This window comes from Octopus sinensis, linkage group LG19 (assembly GCF_006345805.1).
Source record: "Octopus sinensis linkage group LG19, ASM634580v1, whole genome shotgun sequence".
Lineage (NCBI taxonomy): Eukaryota > Metazoa > Mollusca > Cephalopoda > Octopoda > Octopodidae > Octopus > Octopus sinensis.
This window is the reverse complement of record NC_043015.1, coordinates 31,018,591-31,044,236: the sequence shown is the minus strand read 5'-3', so window position 1 is coordinate 31,044,236 and position 25,646 is coordinate 31,018,591. Positions and strand designations below refer to the sequence as shown.

The 25,646-nt window shown below is 36.5% G+C and overlaps 1 protein-coding gene across 3 annotated transcripts in view; it reads left to right on the top strand.

Annotated features, from left to right (window-relative positions):
• Positions 1–25,646, top strand: part of LOC115222036 (sodium/hydrogen exchanger 1) — an 80,373-nt gene that overhangs the window by 9,003 nt on the left and 45,724 nt on the right. For all 3 annotated transcript variants that reach the window (XR_005002995.1, XM_036511145.1, XM_036511144.1), the window contains exons 2-7: positions 11,271–11,828; positions 13,628–13,673; positions 17,222–17,263; positions 18,453–18,524; positions 23,422–23,503; positions 23,795–23,822. Coding sequence is in view for 2 of the 3 variants with exons in the window: in XM_036511145.1 (XP_036367038.1) it covers positions 11,303–11,828; positions 13,628–13,673; positions 17,222–17,263; positions 18,453–18,524; positions 23,422–23,503; positions 23,795–23,822 (796 nt within the window). In the remaining variant the exon portion in view is untranslated. The remainder of the gene's footprint in view (positions 1–11,270; positions 11,829–13,627; positions 13,674–17,221; positions 17,264–18,452; positions 18,525–23,421; positions 23,504–23,794; positions 23,823–25,646) is intronic.

Here is a 25,646-nt window from a genome sequence, read left to right as displayed (position 1 = left end):
AAGTTAATTTACAAATTTTCTAAATGGCTCAAACTTTGAAGTGTCTTCATTTTAAGATTTACCACAGGCTTTATTTTTCGCAATTGTATGCCTTTTCTGAAAACAACACTGCCTTAACATGATATTCCTATAACCAGTTATCACTCCTTTCAGACTGTACGAATTTCTACATACACCTTTTGGCCTAAAATACGCAGCACTATCCTTTCAGTGCTAGATGGAAACCGAGCGTATGGGTCTAGACTTTTCACATACCCAGATGACATCTTTATTGCAAGCCAAAATACAAAACTACTCAAGAAGCACTTAGTGGCTCTTTTACTTGAACAATATAGTTTGGTTAGTCAAACCCACTTTGTCTTTTAAGAGTCCTACATTCAAATTCCAACACATGACTTAGTACATTAACACCACTAGATCTTTCTTAAATATGCCATTTATAAACAACTATGTATTTATCTTGCCTAACTTTCATGCTTTCTGCTCTTCGTTTGAGAGTCACCTTTTAGAGAAAGCTGTTGCAATTTGGTCTTTAATTTGCATATATAAAAAACAGCTTGTTTTCTGTGCCATAAATTGTAGAAGCACGTGCTCTTGAAACATTATTCTAATTTATCACATTAGTTCTAATTTCTAGGCCATATTTAAATTCAGATGTTTTCTTTTAATTCCTCTATCACTTGAAGCTATTTTGAAATGCAAGAATTGTGAAAAATTATGAAAATTTAGAATTCAGAAATTACAAACACTACCAACTAACAGCATAATAGTTTAAAGTAAGCTAAGACTGAAAGCAAGTCAATCAAATGCTACCCAGATGAAATGCAATATGAAATGTTCTCAAACCCATCCATTTGCACACACATATACACACATACTGCAAACATGTGCACTTACAAAAAGCACACAAATGTCCATGCAAACTCGGAGTTTCCCATAATACAGTTGGCCAATATTTAGTGAGACAAGAGGCAGAGTTTAGGTATAATTGGTGTGTTTTTAAGAACAGAGAAATATTTGTTTGGGATATACTTTGATTGCAACTGGAGAGCTGCCCAGGGTCCAGTTGTCTGTTTTGGCATGATGCTCATGGCTGGATGCCCTTCCTAAGGCCAACCCGTTTTCAGAGTGTACTGGGTGCTTTTTACATAATACCAGCATACATACATACATACATACATACATACATACATACATACATACATACATACATACATACATACTTACATGCATACATACATACATACATACATACATACATACATACTTACATGCATACATACATACATACATACATACATACTTACATGCATACATACATACATACATACATACATACTTACATACATACATACATACATACATACATACATACATACATACATACATACATACATACATACATACTTACATGCATACATACATACATACATACTTACATACATACATACATACATACATACTTACATACATACATACATACATACATACATGCATGCATACATGCATGCATACATAAATACATACATACATGCATATATACATACTTACATGCATACATAAATACATACATACATACATACATACATACTTACATACATACATACATACATACATACTTACATACATACATACATACATACATACATGCATGCATACATGCATGCATACATAAATACATACATACATACATACATACATACTTACATGCATACATACATACATACATACATACATACTTACATGCATACATACATACATACATACATACATACTTACATACATACATACATACATACATACTTACATACATACATACATACCTGCATGCATACATGCATGCATACATAAATACATACATACATGCATATATACATACATGCATACATACATGCATACATACATACATACTTAATTGCATTCATACATACATACATACATGCATACATACATACATACATACATACATACATACATACATACATACATACATACATACATACATACATACATGCATACATACATACATACACATGTGTGTGTATGACTTTGTGTTTGTCTGTAACTTAGTAGTTCAGCAAAAGAGAATGATAAAATAAATATCAAACTTTAGAATGTAAGTACTGGGGTCAACTTGTTCATCTAAAACCCTCAAAGGCAATGCTCCAGCATGGCTGCAGTCTAATGAGTGAAGCCAGTAAAAGATAAAAGATAAACAAATATACACCCATATATATACATGTGCATGAATGTGTATGCGTATGCACATATATGAGTATGCATTTACATATAAACATGCCCTTATAAACCCAGGTGTGTGTATGCTTACATGGTGATATACATTTTATGATGTGAATACATAAATAGGTAGACAACAAGAAACAGCTGATGTGCAAAAGCATCTGGTCCTCAGAAAGTAAATTAAATGCGTTAGTTGCATACACACACGTGTGTGTGTGTGTGTGTGTGTGTTTTTGGCCCCCACTACCACCACTACTTGATGGCCAGTGTTGGTATGCTTATGCCCCCGTAACTTAGTGGTTCTGCAAAAGAGATTGATAGAATAAGTACCAGGCTTTTAAAAAAAAATGAATAAATACTAGTGTTGATTCATTTGACTAACAATTCTTCAAGTTGGTGCCCCAGCATGGCCGCAGTCTAATGACTGAAACAAGTAAAAGATAAAAGATAAGACACACACACACACACACACACACACACACACACACGTGCAACCATCTTAAAAGTAAATAAACACCATCATTTTTTTGTAAAGGTCTATTTCTAGAAACAAAATAGTGTTGATTGCATTTAAATACTTAATCTAGTATCTAGTAGTCATGCCTTGTGCAGTTTTTAATGAATAAACTCGTTTGGACATTGTACTGATGAGAAGTGTCTGCACAAAGTAAACAGTATAATGAGGAGTGTCTGTTTCCTATTGAGACACACAGACACTCACACACACACACACACACACACACACACACACACACACACATATTTCAAAAATTTAGCAGAAATACAATAAAAATGGAATATTTTACAAAAACATAAAAAACAAAATTTGTAGCTAATTCTTCGTCAGTCAACGTCCAAAAGATCCTTACAGTTTCACACCTTTAACAATATTTGTTTCAGTCATTAGACTGTAACCATCCTGGGGCACCACCTTCACTTTTTGGTCAAATGAATTGATACCAGTACTTTATATATCTTTCCCATGACTTTTGGAAACATTTTTTCAAGCTAAGAGTTGCTGAAGTATGGAACAAACTGCCGGCATCAGTTGTTTGTTGTTGGAGCTCTACATCCTTCAAAACTTCCATGCTTCCTGAGATTCATCAACGCTACATCTTCTTTTCTCCCCTCCATACACACACACAAGCATGTATCTGACTCATGCATTCTTAGCTTTCCAGACATTTGCACATTACTGCATATTCTTTATACGCACTTTTGACAAGCTGTGGTGCACTTGAGCACTGTATACAATAATTTCATTATTATTATTATTAGTAGTAGTAGTAGTAGTAGTAGTAGTAGTAGTAGTAGTGGTGGTGGTGGTGTGGTGGTGGTGGTGGGGTGGTAGTGGTGGTGGTGGTGGTGGTGGTAGTGGTAGTAGTAGTAGTAGTAGTATTTATTTTTATAAATCTGGTACTTAATTTTATTGGTCGCTTTTTGCTGAACCAGAGCAATCACAAAGGATTTCTGTGAATTAAAATTCACAATTAATCACAAAAGAAATGAAATTACAAAAAATTAAATTTATTTTATAAAAAAATTACATCTCAGCATCAGAGAAAATTTGATCTGCTTTTCTCAATGAAGGCCAAACTAGAAAGGAAGCAGAGAGGAGTAATAAGTAGCAACAAAAACAATTTACTACGTTGAAACTGATTATTTTTGCTACTTTCCTAGTACCAATAACCAGTTTATTTTATATACTAAGATGGCACTCTGTCAATTACAAGGATGAGGATTCCAGATGATCCAATCAATGGAACAGCCTGATTGTGAAATTAATGCTCAAGTGATTGAGCATTCCACAGACACACGCTCTCAATGCAGTTCTCAGGGAGGTTCGGCATGACACAGAACATGGCCAGACTGGCCCTTTGAAATACAGGTACAACTTATTTTACCAGCTGAGTGGACTGGAGCAACATGAAACAAAATGTTTTGCTCAAGGACACAAAGTGCTGCCAGGAATCGAACTTATCTCCTTATGATTGTCAGCCAAATATCCTACCCACTAAGCCATCTGTCTTCATATATATCATTAGAAATGTTAGAAAATAAAATATCACATTCATAAGATGCAGTAATTGATTGGCAGACTTTTAGAATACCTATCACTACCTCATGGATAAGAAAGAAAATGGGCAATGAATTGGGTGAATGCTTCTTTCTGTGAAAGAATTTTTTTGTCCAAAATATATAGCTTATTTCACATACATACATGCATACATACACACATACAATAGGCTTCCACTCAGTTTCCATCAACCAAATTTACTGACAAGGCACGAATCAAGCCTGGAGCAATAGTGGAAGACACTTGCCCAAGATACTGCACGGTGGAACTGAACCGAAATCTATGCGGTTTCCTAAGCGAGCTTCTTAGCCACGCAGCCATGCCTGTGCCTCTATGGAAAGATTAATGGGGTAAGTGATCTCGGCAAGAAAGTGATCTTAGATAAGAAACTCATTCTCTAAAAGGGTTAGTGGGAAAAAACAAAAATAGCAGTCGGAGGTTATAAGTCTAGCCTCATTACATAATTGCAGTCATTGTATTTCTTTTCATAGTTTCTTGGCCTAATTTCATGGACAAAGCTTCTCTACACTCTGTCACTGTTATCTGTTTGTTGCTGTTGTTGGCATTGATGACACTGTTGTTGTTGTTGTTGTTGTGTTCGCCAATAATGGTGAAGTCAATATGTCTTTAATCCCAATATCATCAACTTTTAATACCTGAACTTTACTCTTGTGATAACAGTTGACTTACATCAGCAACGACAATGACAACGACGATGACAACAACAACAACAATAACATCAATAACAACAGCAACAATAATCCATCATTAATATCTCAGTCACTACACCACCACCGCTATCATCAACAACACCAATACTGATATCCTTGCTACAGTGTGTTTTTTTTTCTTTTTGCAAAGAACACAACTAAATACTTACAATGAATACAACAAAAAACAAAAAAAAATTTAAATACAAAAGACAAAAAGAAAATGAGGTACTTTCCTATTATCAACGGCCAATTTTTACTATTATGAAAAGAATTGGTAAATTAACAAACTATTGGACTCCTGTTAGATTCATGAGACAAGTGTAATAGTTAGTTGATCATTGAACTTTCAGAATAGCAATCACAGCCTCATGGAGAAAAAGTACCAATTAGTACATATATATATATATGAGATGCAGCACGGAATTTTGTCAGTGAACAGGTTGCGGTCTCAAAGCGATGAAAATATTTTGACAAATTAAATTTAAATGTTGAAGTGAATCTAACGGATTTTGTGTGTTTCTTAAATGGCTTATAAACACCTTCCACGCTGCAATTGTTTTTGTTCCAGCACACGAATCTCAGATCAGGTCACTTGCTATGCAAGTACATTTCTGTAATACCTATTAATATTTACTGGAAAAAGGCATGGAATTGGAGTACCATCCGATCGTGGCCGTTGCCAGCCTCGCTTGGCCCCTGTGCCAGTGGCATGTAAAAAGCACCATACGATCGTGTGAAGAAAAAAAGATACCATTCCCCTCACCCCTAACCCTAATCCTAAAATAGATTGAAATGCAATAGATTGATACTAGGGCCATAATTATGGGTGACAATTTCATATGACACCGCTGCAAAAAACTGCCATTCAAACCAAAAAGATCCCTTGTTGTTGTTAAGTCTCCAGTTAAGTTTGATTGAGCAAGCCTTTCATTATAGGTGTTCAAGCTGTATTAGTCTGTGTTTTAAGTGGCACGTAGGCAACATCATATATTATGTCTTCATTTGGGATAAGATTAGAAGGAAATCTAGCTGCTATTCCTAGCAAATCGAGTGACCAGATAGAGGCTCTTTCACTGGCTCCACTCAACATAAAGTCGTTTCCTCTAGTCAATTTGTACAAGCTGGACCTGAGATGACAGCTGACATTTATAAGATGTACTCAGCCATATAGTCTACAGAAGGCAATATATACACATAACATGTATGTATCGAGTCAACATCTACAGATAATCAGAGATTATCAAGTTATGTACAAACAGCCTGAATAATAGTGGACATCAGCTTGTTTCAACACTACCACCCCCACCTTCTGATTTAAGTATTGACCTCTCCCCACCCTTTCCCTTTTAAGTAGTTGCTAGTCTTTACATTGGTTCATTTTGGTAGTGATTGGATGAGAACAGGTGTGCCGATGAGAACAGGTGTGCAGATGACAACAGATAAAGACATAAATTATAATTTATTCTCCCATCAACAAAATAATAATAATAATGATAATAATAATGGTTTCTTATTTAGGCGCTAAGCCAGCAATTTTGATGCAAGGGATTTAGTCAATACCTATTTCTTTACTACCCACAAGGAGCTAAACACAGAGGGGACAAACAAGGACAGACAAAGAGATTAAGTCGAATACTTAATTTATCGACCCCAAAAGGATGAAAGGCAAAGTTGACCTCAGCGGAACTTGAACTCAGAATGTAGTGGCAGACGAAATACGGCAGCGCATTTCGCCCGGCGTGCTAACATTTCTGCCAGCTCGCCACCTTAGTCAGTTTAGTCAATATCATCAACCCCAGTACTTGATTAGCACTTTATTCTATCAACCCCAACTGGATTTAAACCCTTTATGTACATAATCAGAAGAAATGCCACAAGATATTTTGTTAGGCACTCTAATAATTCTGTCAATCCACCACCTTAATAATAACAATAACAACAACAATAATTATTTCTACTATAGGCACAAGGTCTTGAAATTTTTGTGTAGGGGGTATTATCTAATTACATGACCCTAATGCTCAACTAGTTCTTATCTTATAGACCCTAAAAAAAAAAGACAAAAGGCAAAGTCAGTCTCAGTGGAATTTGAACTCAGAATGTAAAGAGCTGGAAGATATGCTAGTAAGCATTTTATCCAACATGCTAATAATTGCAAATTCTTTTATTAGTAAAAGTGGTCCAAGGTGTTGGGGGACAATGCATGGATGAAATACAAAAAACAGCAAAAGGTGGGGTAGAACAAATAAAAGGAAGCAATATTATTTGATGTAATTAGAGAACTTCTAGGATGTGCGCCCCTGGTGGGTAATAAAGAAATGTAGAGAACTTCTAGGATGTATTTTTTTATGTCATAGAACATAAGGTTTTTTTGGGGATGGGATTCTTTTTATTTCCCCCTCTGAACTAAGTGTGTATATTTAGCATGACTCAGGACAAATGTTTCATGGTAAAATAAAATGTGAGCTGAATTTGAAATTAGTTCCTGTTTGCCAACTTGTGGTCACATTTGTAAACAGAAGTTACTTCATATTGACTACAATGACTAGACACGAAGTAAGTGTGAGGCAAGACTTGATGTAGGCCAAGTGGCTCGTATCTTGTACTTTAAAAAGTTATTTCTTCTCTTTGACAAGCATTTATGAGATTCCACAGAATGCAAAAATAAACTTTGCAATTATTACAAGCATCTGCTTTTTCTTTCTTTCTTTCAGTCTATCTTTCATTCATTCATTCATTCTTCCTCTGACTTAGAAAAAATTACTGAAGAAACGATTGTACCTGAACTTTTTGTGATTGGTCCTCTATTTTACTGGTTTCAAATTTTGGCACAAGGCCAGCAATTTAGAGAGTGAGGATGGCACGTAAAAAGCACTATCCGTCCGTGGCCGTTTGCCAGCTCCGTCTGGCACCTGTGCTGGTGGCATGTAAAAAGCACCCACTACACCCACGGAGTGGTTGGTGTTAGGAAGGGCATCCAGCTGTAGAAATACTACCAGATCAAGACTGGGCCTGATGCAGCCTTCTGGCTTCACTGACCCCAGTTGAACCATCCAACCCATGCTAGCATGGAAAGCGGACGCTGAATGATGATGATGATGATGATGATCAACCCCTGTGATCAACTGGAACCTATTTTATTGACTCTGAAAGGATAAAAGGCAAAGTCGACCTTGGTAGAATTTGAACTCAGAATGCAAAGACAGACAAAATGCTGCTAAGCATTTTGCCTGATTCTGCCAGCTTGCTGCCTTCAGTCCTCTATTCTATTGACATATAAACGATCACCTTCTGTTATAACAGTGCAAAGTGATGAAAAATATCAATACTGTGTCAAAAAAAATCACAAGCTGGTTGTCGCTGTTGATGTTTAGATCCAAGTCAACCCTGATCGAATAGATATATGATCAAAAGTTCTCCAGCCATGACTATCCTGTCGTTTTCTCAGTCATTATATATCTCGAACAATATCCTTGGTTATTGCTGACTTTTAAACCTAAGTCAGTTCTGTGTAGGTATATGAACAAAAAATGTCTTAGGAGAAGAGAGAAGGAGAAAGAAAACAAAACAGAATTAATCTCCAATTAACAATAGACCTATAAGTTCAAACTTAAGAGATAGGTCACTTACACACTGACCAAAACATAACTTTGAACAACTGACCTAAAGATAAAATAACTACTTTAGCTATTAAAATGACATATAAAATACATTAACCATTTCCATACTTAAAGAGAAATCTAGTTAAGAAAAGAAACAAGGAAAAAAAGAAAAGAAAGAAGGCTCATAATATTTATAGTAACTTACTAGTAACTATCAGGTCATCCCATAAGTTCTGTCCGATTTTACCTTTTTTAAAATTGAATGAAAGTTAATAGTATTTTAGAATGTCTAATGGAATGAAAAATTATTTTTATGCATTAATGTACATTTAAACTAATTAAATATTATATACTTATTTCTTAACTACCCACAAGGGGCCAAACACAGAGGGGACAAACAAGGACAGACATAGGTATTAAGTCGATTACATCGACCCCAGTGCGTAACTGGTACTTAATTTATCGACCCCGAAAGGATGACAGGCAAAGTCGACCTCGGCGGAATTTGAACTCACAACATAACAGCAGACAAAATACCTATTTCTTTATTACCCACAAGGGGCTAAACATAGAGGGGACAAACAAGGACAGACATAGGTATTAAGTCGATTATATCGACCCCAGTGCGTAACTGGTACTTAATTTATCGACCCCGAAAGGATGAAAGGCAAAGTCGATATTGGCGGAATTTGAACTCACAACGTAACGGCAGACGAAATACCGCTAAGCATTTCGCCCGGCGTGCTAACGTTTTTGCCAGCTCGACGCCTTACTATTAAATATTATATACTGTCACCCTAACGTGACAGTCCCATGAAGGGAATCACACCACCGCTATTTAGCCCCAGGAAGCATCAACGCTTCCTTTCGGCCTTGACACATTTCCTGTGTCCTTATGTTTACAAGGGGCAGACAAGCACCCCCATCCAGCTAAGCCTGCACTTTTCTGGTGTATGTTGGTGCCAAGCACCCATAACCTCATATCCATACTTGCAGCACAGTAGCCAGTGGAGATTTTGGACTACCTTGTCGTGTCTACGTTTGTACTCTTTCTGCGCAAGACTTTCTTAAACACTACCAATGTGAGCCACGCTTTCGACCCTCTTCCCACACACTCGGCAGAGGCCCATTGCACTTGTGTGATATATATTCTTTTTTGCTGAGTTGGTATTCAATGCCTGGTCCTGGGCAGCAACGATTAGGTTTTCAGTAATCTTTTTTAGGTCACCGTTGTTAAGCCACCTCCTGGTCTTTTAATTTGTTGGTTTTTTGACATTTTATTTATATTATGTTGTTGTTGTTATTATTATTATTATTATTATTATTATTATTATTATTATTCATTTGTTCATCATGTACAAGTACATGAGTATTCATTCTAATTTTATTTGTTTTATTAAATTTTAGAAAAATTGGAGCATATTTTAGACCATTTCAGAGCATATTGAACTTATTTTGTGCATGCCTTTTGGCCCACCCTGTATCACCATCATCATCATCATCCTTTAAAGTCCATTTTCCATGCTGGCATGAGTTGGATGGGAAAGATATTTGTCAGTTTGAGAACCATTGCTTTAGGCCATTTAATATCTAATTAATTCTCAACCAATCTGTTAGATCAATTAATTATTAATCAGTTATCTAATCACAATATTGTTAATCAACATAAGTTCTTGAAAGACTCAGTTTACAACCAGATTTCAATTCCCACTTAAAAATTTTCACCCTGATTATCACTAGTGCTCTTTGCACATGCTTCATTGTCACAACTTTCTTCTGTTTCTTTTCCACAAATATCGAGGTTTCTATTTCACACAACAAGAGCACTTTCATTTTCATTTTCTACTTGTCTAAATGTCCGAGTTGTTAATAAGATTTATTTTTTTCTGACAGGGTTGAGTGATTTTGTTTAGTATTACAGTATTTACACCTCCGCTATGATTTGATCAATCTGATCTTTAACCATAAAATATCTTATTTCTGGATATGTGTCCATGGTACCTGACTGAATTCAAATTAGGAGATTGTAGGGCATTGCCCATGACTCATAAGAGACAAACTATAGATGAGGACTTTCAATTAGTCAGCAAACAAAACCTGGGTTCAAATGGTAGATCATACTCTCTCTTACATTGCAGATGATTAACACAGAATTAACACTTCAATACATTCTTCTTTATGGTTATTTTTACATATAGCCTAACAAAAACTATCATATGTTGTTTTTAAACTATGAGTAGTAATAACAAAGCTATAACTTGTTTGCACCATTGACCTCATCTTTAAAGATAAGAAAAATTTTCAATAATCACGTCTACATTATGTTTCTATCAGTCTGGTCTCCGATCATCAATTGGTGGTGGTGGGGATTGTATACCAACAAAATACTAGAATGGATCTGAACTAGGAATCTTTACTTCTAAACTAAGTTCGAATGTAGCCTGATTCTATGTAGGCATTTAAGAATAAGATACTTACAGACAGTCGAAGGTGAAACTGATTGGAATCTAGTGTAGATGTATCTAGTAAAATGATTCTCATCTTTAAAGATTATTTTCTAATTAATTTTTTGTTTTATTTTGTAATTGTTATATAAACTATTTTTACTCATTATTTTTCTTTTCTTTTTTTTTAAAGGTTTAACCTATTTTCTACATTAGTTATTTGCAATGTATTTTACATGGCATGCGTTAATCTGCCTGATTTTCCTGGCTAAAATATCGACATCTGTAAATATAACCTTAACAAATGCGACTCCGAATGGAAACAACAAACTTTTGTCAACGATCCTTGATTCAAGCGTATCAAATACTTCACCAGCCAAAGTGAATCCAAACTTGCAATATTTTACTACCAACAAATTTATATCGGCTATGCAAACGAACCCTGGAAATTTTACAACCAAAGTATTCAGTGCTTCCTCACAGACAAACAACAAGGTCCCACCACAAACACAGAGCTCCAATAATTCAGTTTCCCAAACGACTCCTTTCCAGCAGACATCTGATCCAGTGACTTTGCTGGGAAATGGAAGTTCCAACAGCGAGATGACCACATCAGGACAAAACCTCAATAAAACGGTCAGAAGTATCATCATTAGCCATCAGATCCACCTTGTTCAGTTTAACATTCACCATACTTCGGTCATTCTATACATTGCTTGCACAACTTTAGCTGCTGTCTTCCTGGCTGTCGGTAGGTAAACTCGTCTTTTACTTTTTCTTTCTTTCTTTTTTAGAGCTTAAGTATGAAGGTTTACATTCATAGTCATCATCAAGAGCTCTGAGACCGGTTGAATGAAGGGAGGGAGTTATCCTCAGGCCAAGGGCTTGGCCTAAATATTTGTAATAGTTTCGTTTTTGGATTTGGTTTGCAAAATTCTTTATATGAGTTTGTGTGTTGAAGCATATTCTGTTGTGACTGGGGAGAGTCATTTTATTTTTGTGCCTTATAATGTAACACACTCACCGGTAAAATTTCCACTTATTTCTTATTTCTTATTTGAGAAATAAGTGGAAATTTTACCGGTGAGTGTGTTACATTATAAGGCACAAAAATAAAATGACTCTCCCCAGACACAACAGAGTATTTGTAATAGATTCTACTAAAAATAACCCATGGGCTAAAAGTGTGCGTTAGTCTAAGCAACCAAATTAAATTGAACCCTGTACCACCACCCTCAAACAAAAAAAAAGGGCAATTTCTCCAACAGGCTTCCATACAATTTCTCCCAACCAAAACTCATTCTGAAGACATTCTGATGCATCGTGCGATATGATATGCTTGAGAAGACCTGTTGAGTCAAGTAAAACCAATATCGTAGCTGTGGCCAATACCCACTGACTGGCTCTTGTGCCGGTAGCACATAAAAAGCACCAAACAAACGTGGCCAATGCCAGTACCCACTGACTGGCCTGAGTGCTGCTGGCATGTAAAAAGCACCCTCTGAATGGGATTGATGCCAGGTGTACCTGACTGGCTCCTGAGCTGGTGGCACATAAAAAGCACCCACTACACTCTCGGAGTCGTTGGCATTAGGATGGGCATCCAGCTGTAGAAACAGTGCCAGATCAGATTGGAGCCTGGTGCAGCCGCTGGCTCTCCAGACCTCAGTCAAACCGTCCAACCCATGACAGCATGGAAAACGGACATTAAACGATGATGATGAGGATGAGGAGGATGAGGATGATGATGTTATATATATATATATATATATATAATATATATATATATATATATATATATATATATATATTATATATATATATATATATATATATATATATATATATATATATATATATATATATATATATTTACATGACATTAACATATGTTTGATCATACAGTGATTCTAATGATCAAGAGACATATATTTAACTTCATGTCAATACATTACTGCTCTAACTTTTAGAGCACACTTCTTTTTCAGATATATGATCCACTGACGATATACATGTACACACACACACACACACACACACATATATATAACAAAGGGCCTCTCTCTCAGACTGAAAGGCAGATTGTTTGTTGCCTGTGTGCAAAAAGCTATGCTACATGGCAGTGAAACATGGACTCTGATAGCTGAAGACATGTGTAGGCTTGAAAGAAATGAAGCCAGTATGCTTCGCTGGAAGTGCAATGTTAGTGTGCATGTTCGACAGAATGTAAGCATCTTGGGAGAAAAAGTTAGGCATAAGAGGAATCAGATGTGGTGTGAAAGCTCCAAATATGAACATTTCAGATTGTTTGGATGTCAATCTGAGGATAGAGCTATCCGAGGACATGTACCGAGAGTGATAAAAATCAAACATCCAGTCAACATCATGGTGTTTGGAGTGATCACTAGTGATGGCGATGTTATGCTTCCATTCATCTTTTCACACAGCCTCAGACTTAACATAGAGGCCTACACCAAGTGCCTGGAGCAGGTAGTGCTGCCCTGGGTCATATTTAACTTGTTACATATACATCTTTGCTCTTTGTTTCAGGTTTCCATCATTGCCACAGACTGGCCAGGTACATACCCGAATCATGGTAAGTATTGCCTTTAACAGGATCTGCTGACTGAGTTGGTGATTGCCATGGTCTTGCATTTTTATTTCTTTACTACCCACAAGGGGCTAAACATGGAGGGGACAAACAAGGACAAACAAACGGATTAAGTCGATTTGATCGACCCCAGTGCATAACTGGTACTTAATTTATCGACCCCGAAAGAATGAAAGGCAAAGTCGACCTCGGTGGAATTTGAACTCAGAACGTAATGGCTGACGAAATACCACTAAACATTTCAGCCGGCGTGCTAATATTTCTGCTAGCTCACCGCCTTGTGGTCTTGCATTTTTGACATTAGGGAGGGCATCAAGCTGTAGAAACCATACCAAATCAAATTGGAATCTGGTGCAGCTCTCCAGCTTACCGTTTCAGTCAAACTATCTAACCCATACCAGTATGAAAAGCAGACACTAAATAATGATAATAATGATGATGATGTATAGGCCTCAGGAAAATGATCAGTAGTGCTGGTACAGCTTTTCATATTTTTTATCACCATTATAAATTTATCATCATCACTATCACCATCATCATCATTTTAAGTTGCTTTCCATGTGGCATGGGTTGGATGGATTGCCACATATTTAGCAGTATCATTCGTCTAATTGGGTCAATTAGATGATAAGCACACAAGAGTCTCCATTGCACAGATTCAGGAGAAAATGTCTCATTTCCATTCAAACAACTTAGTTACAAGATAAAAGATAAAAGATTTGTACATATATATATATATATATATACACAAGCTGAGTAGCCTATCATTGTGTAGCCTGTCGTTGCTGGATTATTTCCACAATAGAATGCCTTTATTCCGTGTCTGACCATGTCTTCCCCAATAGGATAGGCCTCTTGATCTGGGGTAATTTATAAGGTTTTGATAAAGAAAGTTGGGGTTTTTTTTTTTTCCCATTTGGTGCATAGACTTTTCTTACTTCCTACTCTTGAACATCCAACATAATGATGACTATGAGTGAAGCAGGTGATGATGATGATGATGATGACAATGATGACGATGATGATGATGATGATGATATACACACACACACTCACACACACATACTTATACATATGTCTACCTACATAAATGTGTGTGTGTAGACACATACATGCATACATGGTGGTTTCTCCATCTTCACAAATGATTGCTTGTTTCTATGTGTTTCCTAATTATCAATAGCATTTCTGACTTTCCATCCATAAATTCTCAGATGACAAATTCAGTGGTGCTGCTCTGTAAACTGTTCACTTCCAGGTGGTTTTTGTCTGCCCATGTTGCCACTCTTCCATTGCCATAGGACTTTTCAATGAATGGAACGGCAGATGAAAAATGAGGTCGCCATAAAAAGACATCTGTACAACATCAGATTATAGCGACTCTCTGAGTCTCTGGAATTTATGCCTAATCACAGGTCAAAGCAAGATGACCAATAATCATGTGAAACCACAGTTTTTACATCAGGGTGTCTCTCTCTGAGAAGGATGCATCCCACACTCTCATCAGTTTTTATTCACCTGCTAATTAACCTGTAGAAGCTTCTACTCCAAGTCAGACTAGACCTGAGAACAATATTAACTAAGAGATGGTTCCGCACTCCTCAAAGCCCAGAAACCCGAAAATCAGGGCTCCACTACTGGATGCAGCTTAAAGTTATACCTAGGACATACGTACGCACACACACACATTATAGCTTTGTGTTTACAACATTACTACGCACTATACTACATGTAAATAATGTACTACATAGTTTGCCATTTAATTTAATCATTATAAAGTAAATATCATCATCATCATCAACATCATTATCATCATCCTCATCATCATCACCACCACCACCATTACCACTACCATTACCATCATCATCATGATCAACACTGGCATTACTACCACCACCACAACCACAAGCACCATTATTATTATTTTTATTATAGGAGAGATACTAAATGTATGTCTTGGCAGATATGTATAGAAATATTCGAGATTAACAAATGGTTTAAGAGAATAAATCAATATTTACAGTCTGTTTCGTATCTTGTGGAATGTGCCTATGTCTACCTTGATATGTAAACTTCCTATGTCTTTACAGATGCTATTGTCTCTTCCATATATATAATAACATATAGAATTACAACAAAACTAGCATATTTCTTTACATGCTACAGTAATTTTAATTCAATCATTCTGTCTGTGCATATTTCTTAACATTTCAGCTCACCTGTAAATAACATTATACAGACAGGTATTTCCCTCATTACCACAATGACACACACAATACACATTTTTAAAACAATGCACTTCCCACTCAATACGTTGGGCTTTACTTGCAAATCAAATACAACGCAAATGAAACCTGCACACTGACATTTGGGCATGGCTTACATTTGCAAGTACGGCTTGTGTGTGTGTGTGTGTGTGTGTAGGTTGAGAAGATTGATTTGCAACCACATAGCGTCAGGTTCAATCCCACTGTGTGGCACCTTGGCCAGGTGTCTTCTGCCATACGCCCAGGCCTTGTAAGTGAATTCAGCAGACAGAAATTGTGTGGAACCAAATAATGTAGTCAACACACAAGACCGCTATTGTCGGTTGTTAGTTGTCGGAGCACTGCATCCTTCAAAACTTCCATGCTTCCTGAGATTCGCCAACACTACACCTGATTTTCTGCCCTCCATACACACAAGCAAGCATGTATCTGACTCATACACTGTTCGCTTTCCAGACATTTGTACATTACTGCATATGCTTTACATGCACTTTTGACAAGTTGTGGTGCACTTGAGTACTGTATACAATAATTTCATTATTATTATTATTATTTTATTATGAATTCCTGTGAATAAAATGATGAATCAATCGTCATTACTCTTGGGTGGCATCTTTTGAATGTTTGTTCCCCCTTGGATTTGTCTTTTGGGAAAACTGTTGTGCGGTCAATTAGTTTGCATTATTTTGTTTTGGTGAGGTGCTCTTGTACTTTGGGGCTCTTGTACTTGTGTGTCTCATTGGTAGATAATACCGTGAGGACATTTTTGGACAGCTGCTTATGATGTGGGTGGTATCTTCGGTGTTAACTTCATAAAATCTGCATCAGCTGTCACATTTTACTGCTTTTCCTGCATCTCTACCCCTTTTGTGCCTACTTGGTTGATACCGTATGTATGTATGTATGTATGTATGTGTGTGTGTTACACACCATACTAATCATATCTGTCGGGCATGTGGAAGAGAGTGTAATTCGGCAGGAGGACTTAAACGACATGCAAAGGTACATGAAGCCCAGTTACAACTACAGCCGGCTATTACCAATAAAGGTCTTAGTTGCCAATTCTGTACAAGACATTGTAGATCTTTGGCTGGGTTAAAAAGTCACATTCAATCACAGCACCAGTAACAGTTAAGCTTCGTGCAATGGCCATACTCGATAACGAGGGGGCAGCCATAATAATGTATGTATGTATGTATGTATGTATGTATGTATGTATGTATTTATGTATGTATAACTTACTTATCTCTCTATCTATAATTTCAGTTTCTTGTTGTGCTTAGGAATAGCATTTGGCTGCGTTATAAGGTGAGTTCACTGTTTTATAGCTGTTATGTTTACGTGCATATGATTGTTGTTGAGATGGACACACAAGATAGCAATGGTGTAAACAATGATGATAAGCATTCAAAAGAAAGATCTTTTAAAATTTAAGATAAAGACATTGGAGACAACATATACTAATGAGGACTCACCTCTCTTGGTTCCATGATACAATAAACGGCACCCAGCACACTTTGTGAAGACGATGGTGAATGAGCGAAGATAATAAAGGGTTGAGAAGAACCTTTTCCCAAAATTTAAAGGTCAAAATTCCTAGTGCATACTATATACGAGGTTAAAAACAGAAAATATTTTCTAAGTTATGTCCGAGTCTCTATTTGCTGTCCAGCAATGTTTATTCAGATGCATTTTGTGATGTCGGGCATGAAAATACCTTAAGCTAAGCCCGAAAGCAATGAAGTCATAAAAGAATTATCCATAACTTGCAGTAAGCAACATTTATCAAAATAAAAGCATTCAGAACATAGAATAACATGTAACAAAAACAATTTGCAAACATATTTACATTCCCATATAACAGTTAAGAACATCACCATTATTGTATTACACATGTGCAGAAGTGTTTGTTCGAATAGGTGCTGCTGGCTTAATTATGCATGACTCAAGTTAGAGAAGAAGTGCATATTATACACAAAGTTTAGGTTTTTCAGAGGTACAGCCCCCTGCGTATTATACTCAAGGGCGGACTATTCTCGAGGATTTACGGTATATTCACATAGATGTGTGCATACACATACATACAAATATGTGTGTTTATATGTATTAGATACTCGTGCATAAACACTAATTACAATTACATAACCTGATTTATGAATAACCCCATTTAAATCATGATGATTTGCATAAGTTCATATACCTGCATTTATATACGTGTGCCAGTGTCATGTTAAAAGCACTGATGCTGGTGTTGCATAAAAAGCACCCAGTACACTCTGTGGAGGGGTTGGTGTTAGGGAAGGGCATCAGACAGAATAGGCAATGCCAGAATAGGCAATGGAGCCAGGTGTGACCCCTGACCTTACCAGCTTTGGTCAAACTGTGCAACCCAGCAAGGAAAACGGATGTTAAACAATGATAATGATGATGTAATTTATATATATCTGTATTTATATACACAACAAACAATATATTTAATATTCATTCCATTTTGCAGATTTACCTCACTTGATGAACTTATACCTGAAACATTTTCACCAGATATATTTTTCCTGGTCTTACTTCCTCCGTAAGTATCTGTCTATCTTTCTGTCTATCTATCTATCTATCTATCTATCTATCTATCTATCTATCTATCTATCTATCTATCTGTCTGTCTGTCTGTCTGTCTGTCTGTCTGTCTGTCTGTCTATCTATTTATCAATCTATCTGTCTGTCTGTCTATTTGTGTATCTATCTATCTTTCTGTGTATCTACCTATCTGTCTACCTTTCTGCCTGTCTGCCTATCTATTTAGGTAACTATATTTCTATTTGTCTGCCTATCCATCCATCCATCCATCTATCTATCTATCTATCTATCTATCTAACCTTCCATCTAACAATCTACTGATATACCTATAATTATCTATCTGATGGTATAAAGAAGTAAATTCTTTTGGTTGAATTTTACTTCATTTTCATCACTTCCGCCTTTGAGAAAGTCATGGATTCCACCACCTCACTTTCACCTCCCCGTCGTTCTTATGTCCTGGGTCCATGTAGGAATGAATGTATTATGGCATAATAAATATCAGTGCTATACTGTGGAAGAACTTGATATTATTGATTGTAGCCCTTCCACCTATCCCACAAATATCGGGTGTTTATGGTATAGAGAGCAATGTTTAGAAAAAAAGAAAGAAAGAAAGAAAGAAAGAAAGAAAGAATGAATGAATGAATGAATGAAAGAAAGAAAGACACAAAGAGAGAAAGTGATGAAAAGTTGCTGCTGTTTTATACTTGGGCCACATGTTGCTCTTTGTGGCTTTTTATATGGTTCACTGTAATGTTATAATTATAAAAACATTAAAAAAAGTCTTCTGAAATCTTTTGATACTCTTTCAACAGTTTCATTTTATTTTTCTTTCGCTTTCTCTTTCATTTACTTACATTTACTGCGAGCTGGCAGTGACATTAGTGTGCCGGGTTAAATTCTTAGCGGTTTTTTTACCTGTGTTTAAATTTCGAATTCAAATTCTGCTGAGGTCGACTTTGCTTTTATGTTTGTGTGTCTGTGTTTGTCCCCCCAACATCGCTTGACAACCGATGCTGGTGTGTTTACATCCCCGTAACTTAGTGATTCAGCAAAAGAGATCGATAGAATAAGTACTAGGCTTACAAACAATAAGTCCTGGGGTCGATTTGCTCAACTAAAGGCGATACTCCAGCATGGCCACAGTCAAATGACTGAAACAAGTAAAAGAGTAAACGAAAAGTATGAAAAATTCTTGGTTCTGTAATTTGATTATTTGACTATTAGTGCATAAAGTATACAAGTGGCCCTCAAAAAACCTTCTGTGACTAAAGTGGCCCACAATGTAATCCAAGTTGGAAGGCTTGGCTTAGTATAATGCCATGTCTGGCATTACACTAATTCCCTGAATACAATTACTGCGGCACCCCCACCTACTAAAGTAATAATCACTGCCGAAACTGTCCACCCTTCCTGTGGTTAATGTCAGAATATCATAATATGTACCAGTGAATAAAATTACAGGAAGTACTTATCTAAATGTCACAGAGATAATTTTACTATTACTGTTTCTCCAAAATAGGTGGCAAATTGACAGAGGTATTAGAATGCCGGACAAAATGCACAACTATTTGCTTTGACTCTTTATGTTCTGAACTCAGACATTACTGAAGTCAGCTAAATATTTCATCCTTCTAAGGTCAATAGAATAAAATACTGGGGTTGGTATAATTGGCTGTTCCCCTTACCCCAAATTTCTGAACTTGTGGCCTATGTAAAAAACGATTGCACTTTGTAACAAAACTTTAATTATTTTTTTTTTTTTGTCTTTGGTCAGTAAGTGTTATTTTTTATTTGCTTCTATCTAGAAATCAAAGGAAATGACTAATCTACCCTTCAAATTTTGCTTTTGTGACCTGGACATCAATGTTTTGAAACTGACCTGTTTTCCATTACATTTCAGACAGATTCAGTGCTGAGTTGCTGATGCAGAAATATCATTATAGCAAAAAATTCTGCTCAACACAGACTTGCTTGTCAGTCACTTGACCATAACCACTTGAGCATGTTCCTTAGTGGTTGACAGTATGTGTATCTCTGATCATGAGCAGGAGTAGTGGGGAAGCATTGTAGCCATGTGTTGAGAATGATTCTTTGGGGTTTGAATGAATGTAACAAAAGCAAAGTTAGAAGGAAAATTAGCCATCTTTCAAACTTTCTAAGGGTAAGCAAATGGGAAATAACAGTTGCTCCCCTAGGACAAAAATCGTGTTACACAGTGTTATTGTTATTATGAATTGGCAAAATTGCTAGAGCAGCATTTGTTCCAGCTTTTTGCATTGTCAGTTCCATTTGACCTATGCAAGCATGGAAAAGTGGATGTTAACATGATCATAATGATGATGATGATGATATATAACATGATGGTACCATGTTGAAAGCACTGGTGATGGTGTCACATAAAAAGCACCCAGTACACTCTGTAGAGTGGTTGGCATTAGGAAGGACATCCAGCTGTAGAAACCATGCCAAAACAGACAATTGGGGACTGGTGCAGCTCCAGGCTTTGCCAGCTCTGGTCAAACTGTCCGACCCATACTAGGATGGAAAATGGATGTTAAATGATGATGATGGTGCTGATAATGATGATAATGATGATGATGATGATATATATATATATTTTTTTTTTATTGCCCACAAGGGGCTAAACATAGAGGGGACAAACAAAGACAAACGGATTAAGTCGATTACATCAACCCCCTAGTGCGTAACTGGTACTTAATTTATCGACCCCGAAAGGATGAAAGGCAAAGTCGGCCTCGGCGGAATTTATGTCACATTAAACATTTGTTCTGTGATTTCTAACCCATTATCTACAGAATTTTATCATATCATTCACTGTTGTTGGGTATTTGTTGAACTCTGAGCTACTGAATCTATGTACACACAGACACACAAACACACACACACACACACCACACACACACACACACACACAACACACACACACACACACATGCACACACACATGCACGCACACACACACACACGCGTGCGTGCACACACACATCTTCTTGTTGTCTGCCACCAATGTCCAGCATTATCCAAATGTAGCACACTACAAATAAATGCTTTCCATCCATTCATTGTTCGTTAATATTCTGAAGTGTTACTTTTGTGGAAAACATTTCTGAAAAGAATTATGACGAACAATTGTGACGAAGAATCATTACAAAGAAAGAATTATTACAGAAAGAATTATAACAAAGGGAATTACAACAAAGAATTTATATATGATGATAAAATATAGAATTCTGAATACACTGTAATTTATTGATATCTGGAAAATATTTGTGAAAGAATTTCTGTGCAAAGGTGTCAGTGGTCAGGCCATAGATGTGCACCAAAGTCCTTTGCACTTTATAATGTATGCTAGCTGGCCCTGTGCTGTCAAAAATGACGGCTAATTGTAGCATTTTATATATAAACTAGCAGTATCCCCCGGTGTTGCTCGGGTTTGTAAGGGAAATAACTATATAAGCATTTTTAGAGAGTTATGGCCAAAAAATAGCAAAAAAATGCATTAAAAATGGAAAAAAAATTATGGTAAATTTTTTTTTAAATCGTTGACTCATCGTAGACATTTTTAGAGAGTTACTTCCCTTATATAATAGCGAAAAAATGCATTAAAATGGAAAAAAATTATGGTAAATTTTTTTTTAAATTGTAGACGCGCGCTAATACCCAGAAGGGCTCGATATGAATCACGACTATAAGATACCCGGTTTTGGTTACACTGCACCGCAAAATGTGGGAGTAGTTAGGAATCTAAATCGTAGGAGACAGACACACAACTTCACTTTTATATATAAAGAAGATAAGGTACAAATCCAAGCTTTTAGTTAAATAATTCTTTTATTACAAAAATTTATAATATACCTTTCAGGTGTTGTAGAAACTTTCTTACTAAATGGGTCTGAGGACCATATCTCATTAATGCATCCAAATTTTGTCATAGTTTCTATGGTTAGATACCATTCCTATCACCAATATCGGCGATTACTTTACACACTGCAATTTACAAGGTATAAGGTGAAAACAAGAGGGAAAATAAGAAGGGAGGGGCAGAAAGATTGGGTGGGTAGGTAAGTTTTCAAAGAGTGAGAAAGATGATCGGAGTTGGATGTTGAGGTGAACACAGCAAATATCTGTTTAGGGCAGTGGGGTCAGGGAATGACTGTAATAGGAATGAGCGATGTCAGTGAGGAGAAGCAGGCAATAAGGGACAGTAATATATGATGTATCGAAGGCAGTGAGCTGGTAGAATCTTAACATCATCATCATCATCATCATCATCATCGTTTAACGTCTGTTTTCCATGCTAGCATGGGTTGGACGATTTGGCTGAGGGCTGGCGAACCAGATGGCTGCACCAGGCTTCAATCTTGATCTGGCAGAGTTTCTGCAGTTGGATGCCCTTCCAAACGCCAACCACTCCGAAAGTGTAGCGGGTGCTTTTTTACGTGCCACCAGCACAGGGCCAGTCAGGCGGTACTGGCAACAACCTTGCTCAAATCTTTTTACACATGCCACCGGCACAGGTGCCAGTAAGGCGACGCTGGCAACAATCATGCTCGAATGGTGTCTTTTACGTGCCACTGGCACGAAGGCCAGATAGCCACTCTGGCAATGATCACGCTCGGATGGTGCTCTTAATACCCTACTAGCGATAAAATGCTTAGCAGTGTATAGTCCATATTTATGTTCTAAGTCCAAATTCCACCAAAGTCAACCTGCCTTTCATCCTTTTGGGTTCGATAAAATATGAACCAGTTGAGCACAGGGGTCAATATAATTGACCTGCTCCCTCCTTGAAATTACTGGCCATGTGCCACAATTTGAAACCAATATATAATGTATCTCTGAAACATATCAATTCCTTGTTATTTCAGTGTTATTCTGGGAGCTTCCTATAGTCTGAACAATCGGATTTTCTATGATAATCTTGGTGTTGTTCTTCTATTTGCTGTTCTTGTAAGTAGCCATTCTTATTGTGTTGCTTTTAAAATGGGTGAAATTTGGGGGAGAAGAACAATTGACACCACAAAACATTCGGCCAATAAAAACTGGCAACTTAATTTTATAACAAACTTTTAAATTGTTTTTCAAGACATTGTTATATAAACATTAACAAAGAACATTTAGTATTAAATTTATAATTATTATTACATAAAAAATAGAATATAAATGTTTATTTTATTAACAATAACATATAAACATGATTCTGTGAAGCAGCTATTTTTGACTTTCTTCTCTCTCTTGCAGGGCACAGCAGTGGCTTGTTTTATAATTGGTTAGTATATAAAAGAGATCTTTCACTGTATTTTATTTTATTTTTTCAGTCATTTGACTGTGGCCATGCTGGAGCACCACCTTTTTAGTCGAGCAAATCGACCCCAGGACTTATTCTTTTGTAAGCCTAGTACTTATTCTATCGGTCTCTTCTGCCGAACCGCTAAGTTACGGGGACGTAAACACACCAGCATCGGTCATCAAGCAATGTTGGGGGGACAAACAGACACACAAACACACACACATATACATACATATATATATATACATATATACGACGGGCTTCTTTCAGTTTCCGTCTACCAAATCCACCCATAAGGCATTGGTCGGCCCAAGGCTATAGTAGAAGACACTTGCCCAAGGTGTCACGCAGTGGGACTGAACCAGGAACCATGTGGTTAGTAAACAAGCTACTTACCACACAGCCACTCTTTTCTTTTCTTCTTTTTTCTTTTTTTTTGCATGTCTATTCTTTCCCCATACTTTCGTGGCTATAGATGGCTCATTTCCTCTAGCAGCAATGTTGTTATTTAGCTTCAAGCTCAGATCCAACAGACTTAGGACCAAAGGAAAATTTGAGGCCTTGTGCTTAGAGTAGAGAAGAATATCCTGCAGATGTCAAAAAAAAAAAATTATGAGTTTGCTCCTGATTGAGCTGTAGCTCTGTCGTGTGCCCATGTCACTCAAAACATTGCATATGACCCCTTGCCTCATCACCATAAGCTGGCCAAAGCATGCTCAATGCCTCTGTTGCACACTTCCCAAGTTTAATACAAAATTTCACTTTGGCTCCTTGTTCCATCTTCCTGACCATAACAGAAATCACAGACTGCAGCATACACATGATCACAAAAACACAAATTTCACAACTTGCAAAGTAAACACAGGGATGTCACTAAGCACACTGCCTCATGAAGGTCACTGCTAGCTCTCACTGCTCGAGCAACTAACTGTATGCAGCCATTTGTTGGTGTGCTACAAAAGTAATCCAGAAACTTTTTGATACCACCTCGTACGAAATATACTGTTTATATTATGTTTTTCACCATAAAATGCTTTTCTTCTTTCTATGTCAAGGAATTTGTTCTAAATCTTTTTAATTCATTCACTAATCAGAGTTTAAGTGCTGTATTTGAATCTCTTAAGTAATAACAAATATTAACTTTAAATGTTGTTTTCTAATTCCTTTACTAACAGATTATTTTATCTATTGATGTTGTTCTCTTTATTTTTAATTTGATCTATTTAGTTATTTAATATTGTTTAGTTGTTGTGATTGATTTTGAATATTTTTATTTTTATTTTTAAGCTTTAGTGTTTGTGTTTTCATTTAAACCTTATTTTTAAAATGTTCTTCAGACATATTGATTCAGGTTGTATAACTCTGTGTGTGTGTGTGTGTGTGTGTGTGTGTGTGTGTGTGTGTGTGCAATTGTGTGTATATTTGAATGTTTGTGTACTCATGCAGCTTTTTATATGTGTTATTAATTGATATATATATTTGCACACACATATACATACCCATACATGGGTGTGTATTTACACACACATATACATACCCATGTACAGACATCACATTTATCAAATATAACATATTTGCATCAATGCATACATAATCCAAACATTCATACACATGAGAAGATAGGTGTGTGCAATGATTAAAGATACACATACACACACACACTCACACATCATGCAAAGATGCCAAACATACAAAAACACACCACACAAACACTGCAGACATATATGTACATGTAAAGATCTCCCACCCATCTGTGCAAACTTAAAGTTTCACATAGTTTAGTTGGCCAGTATTTGGTGAGCT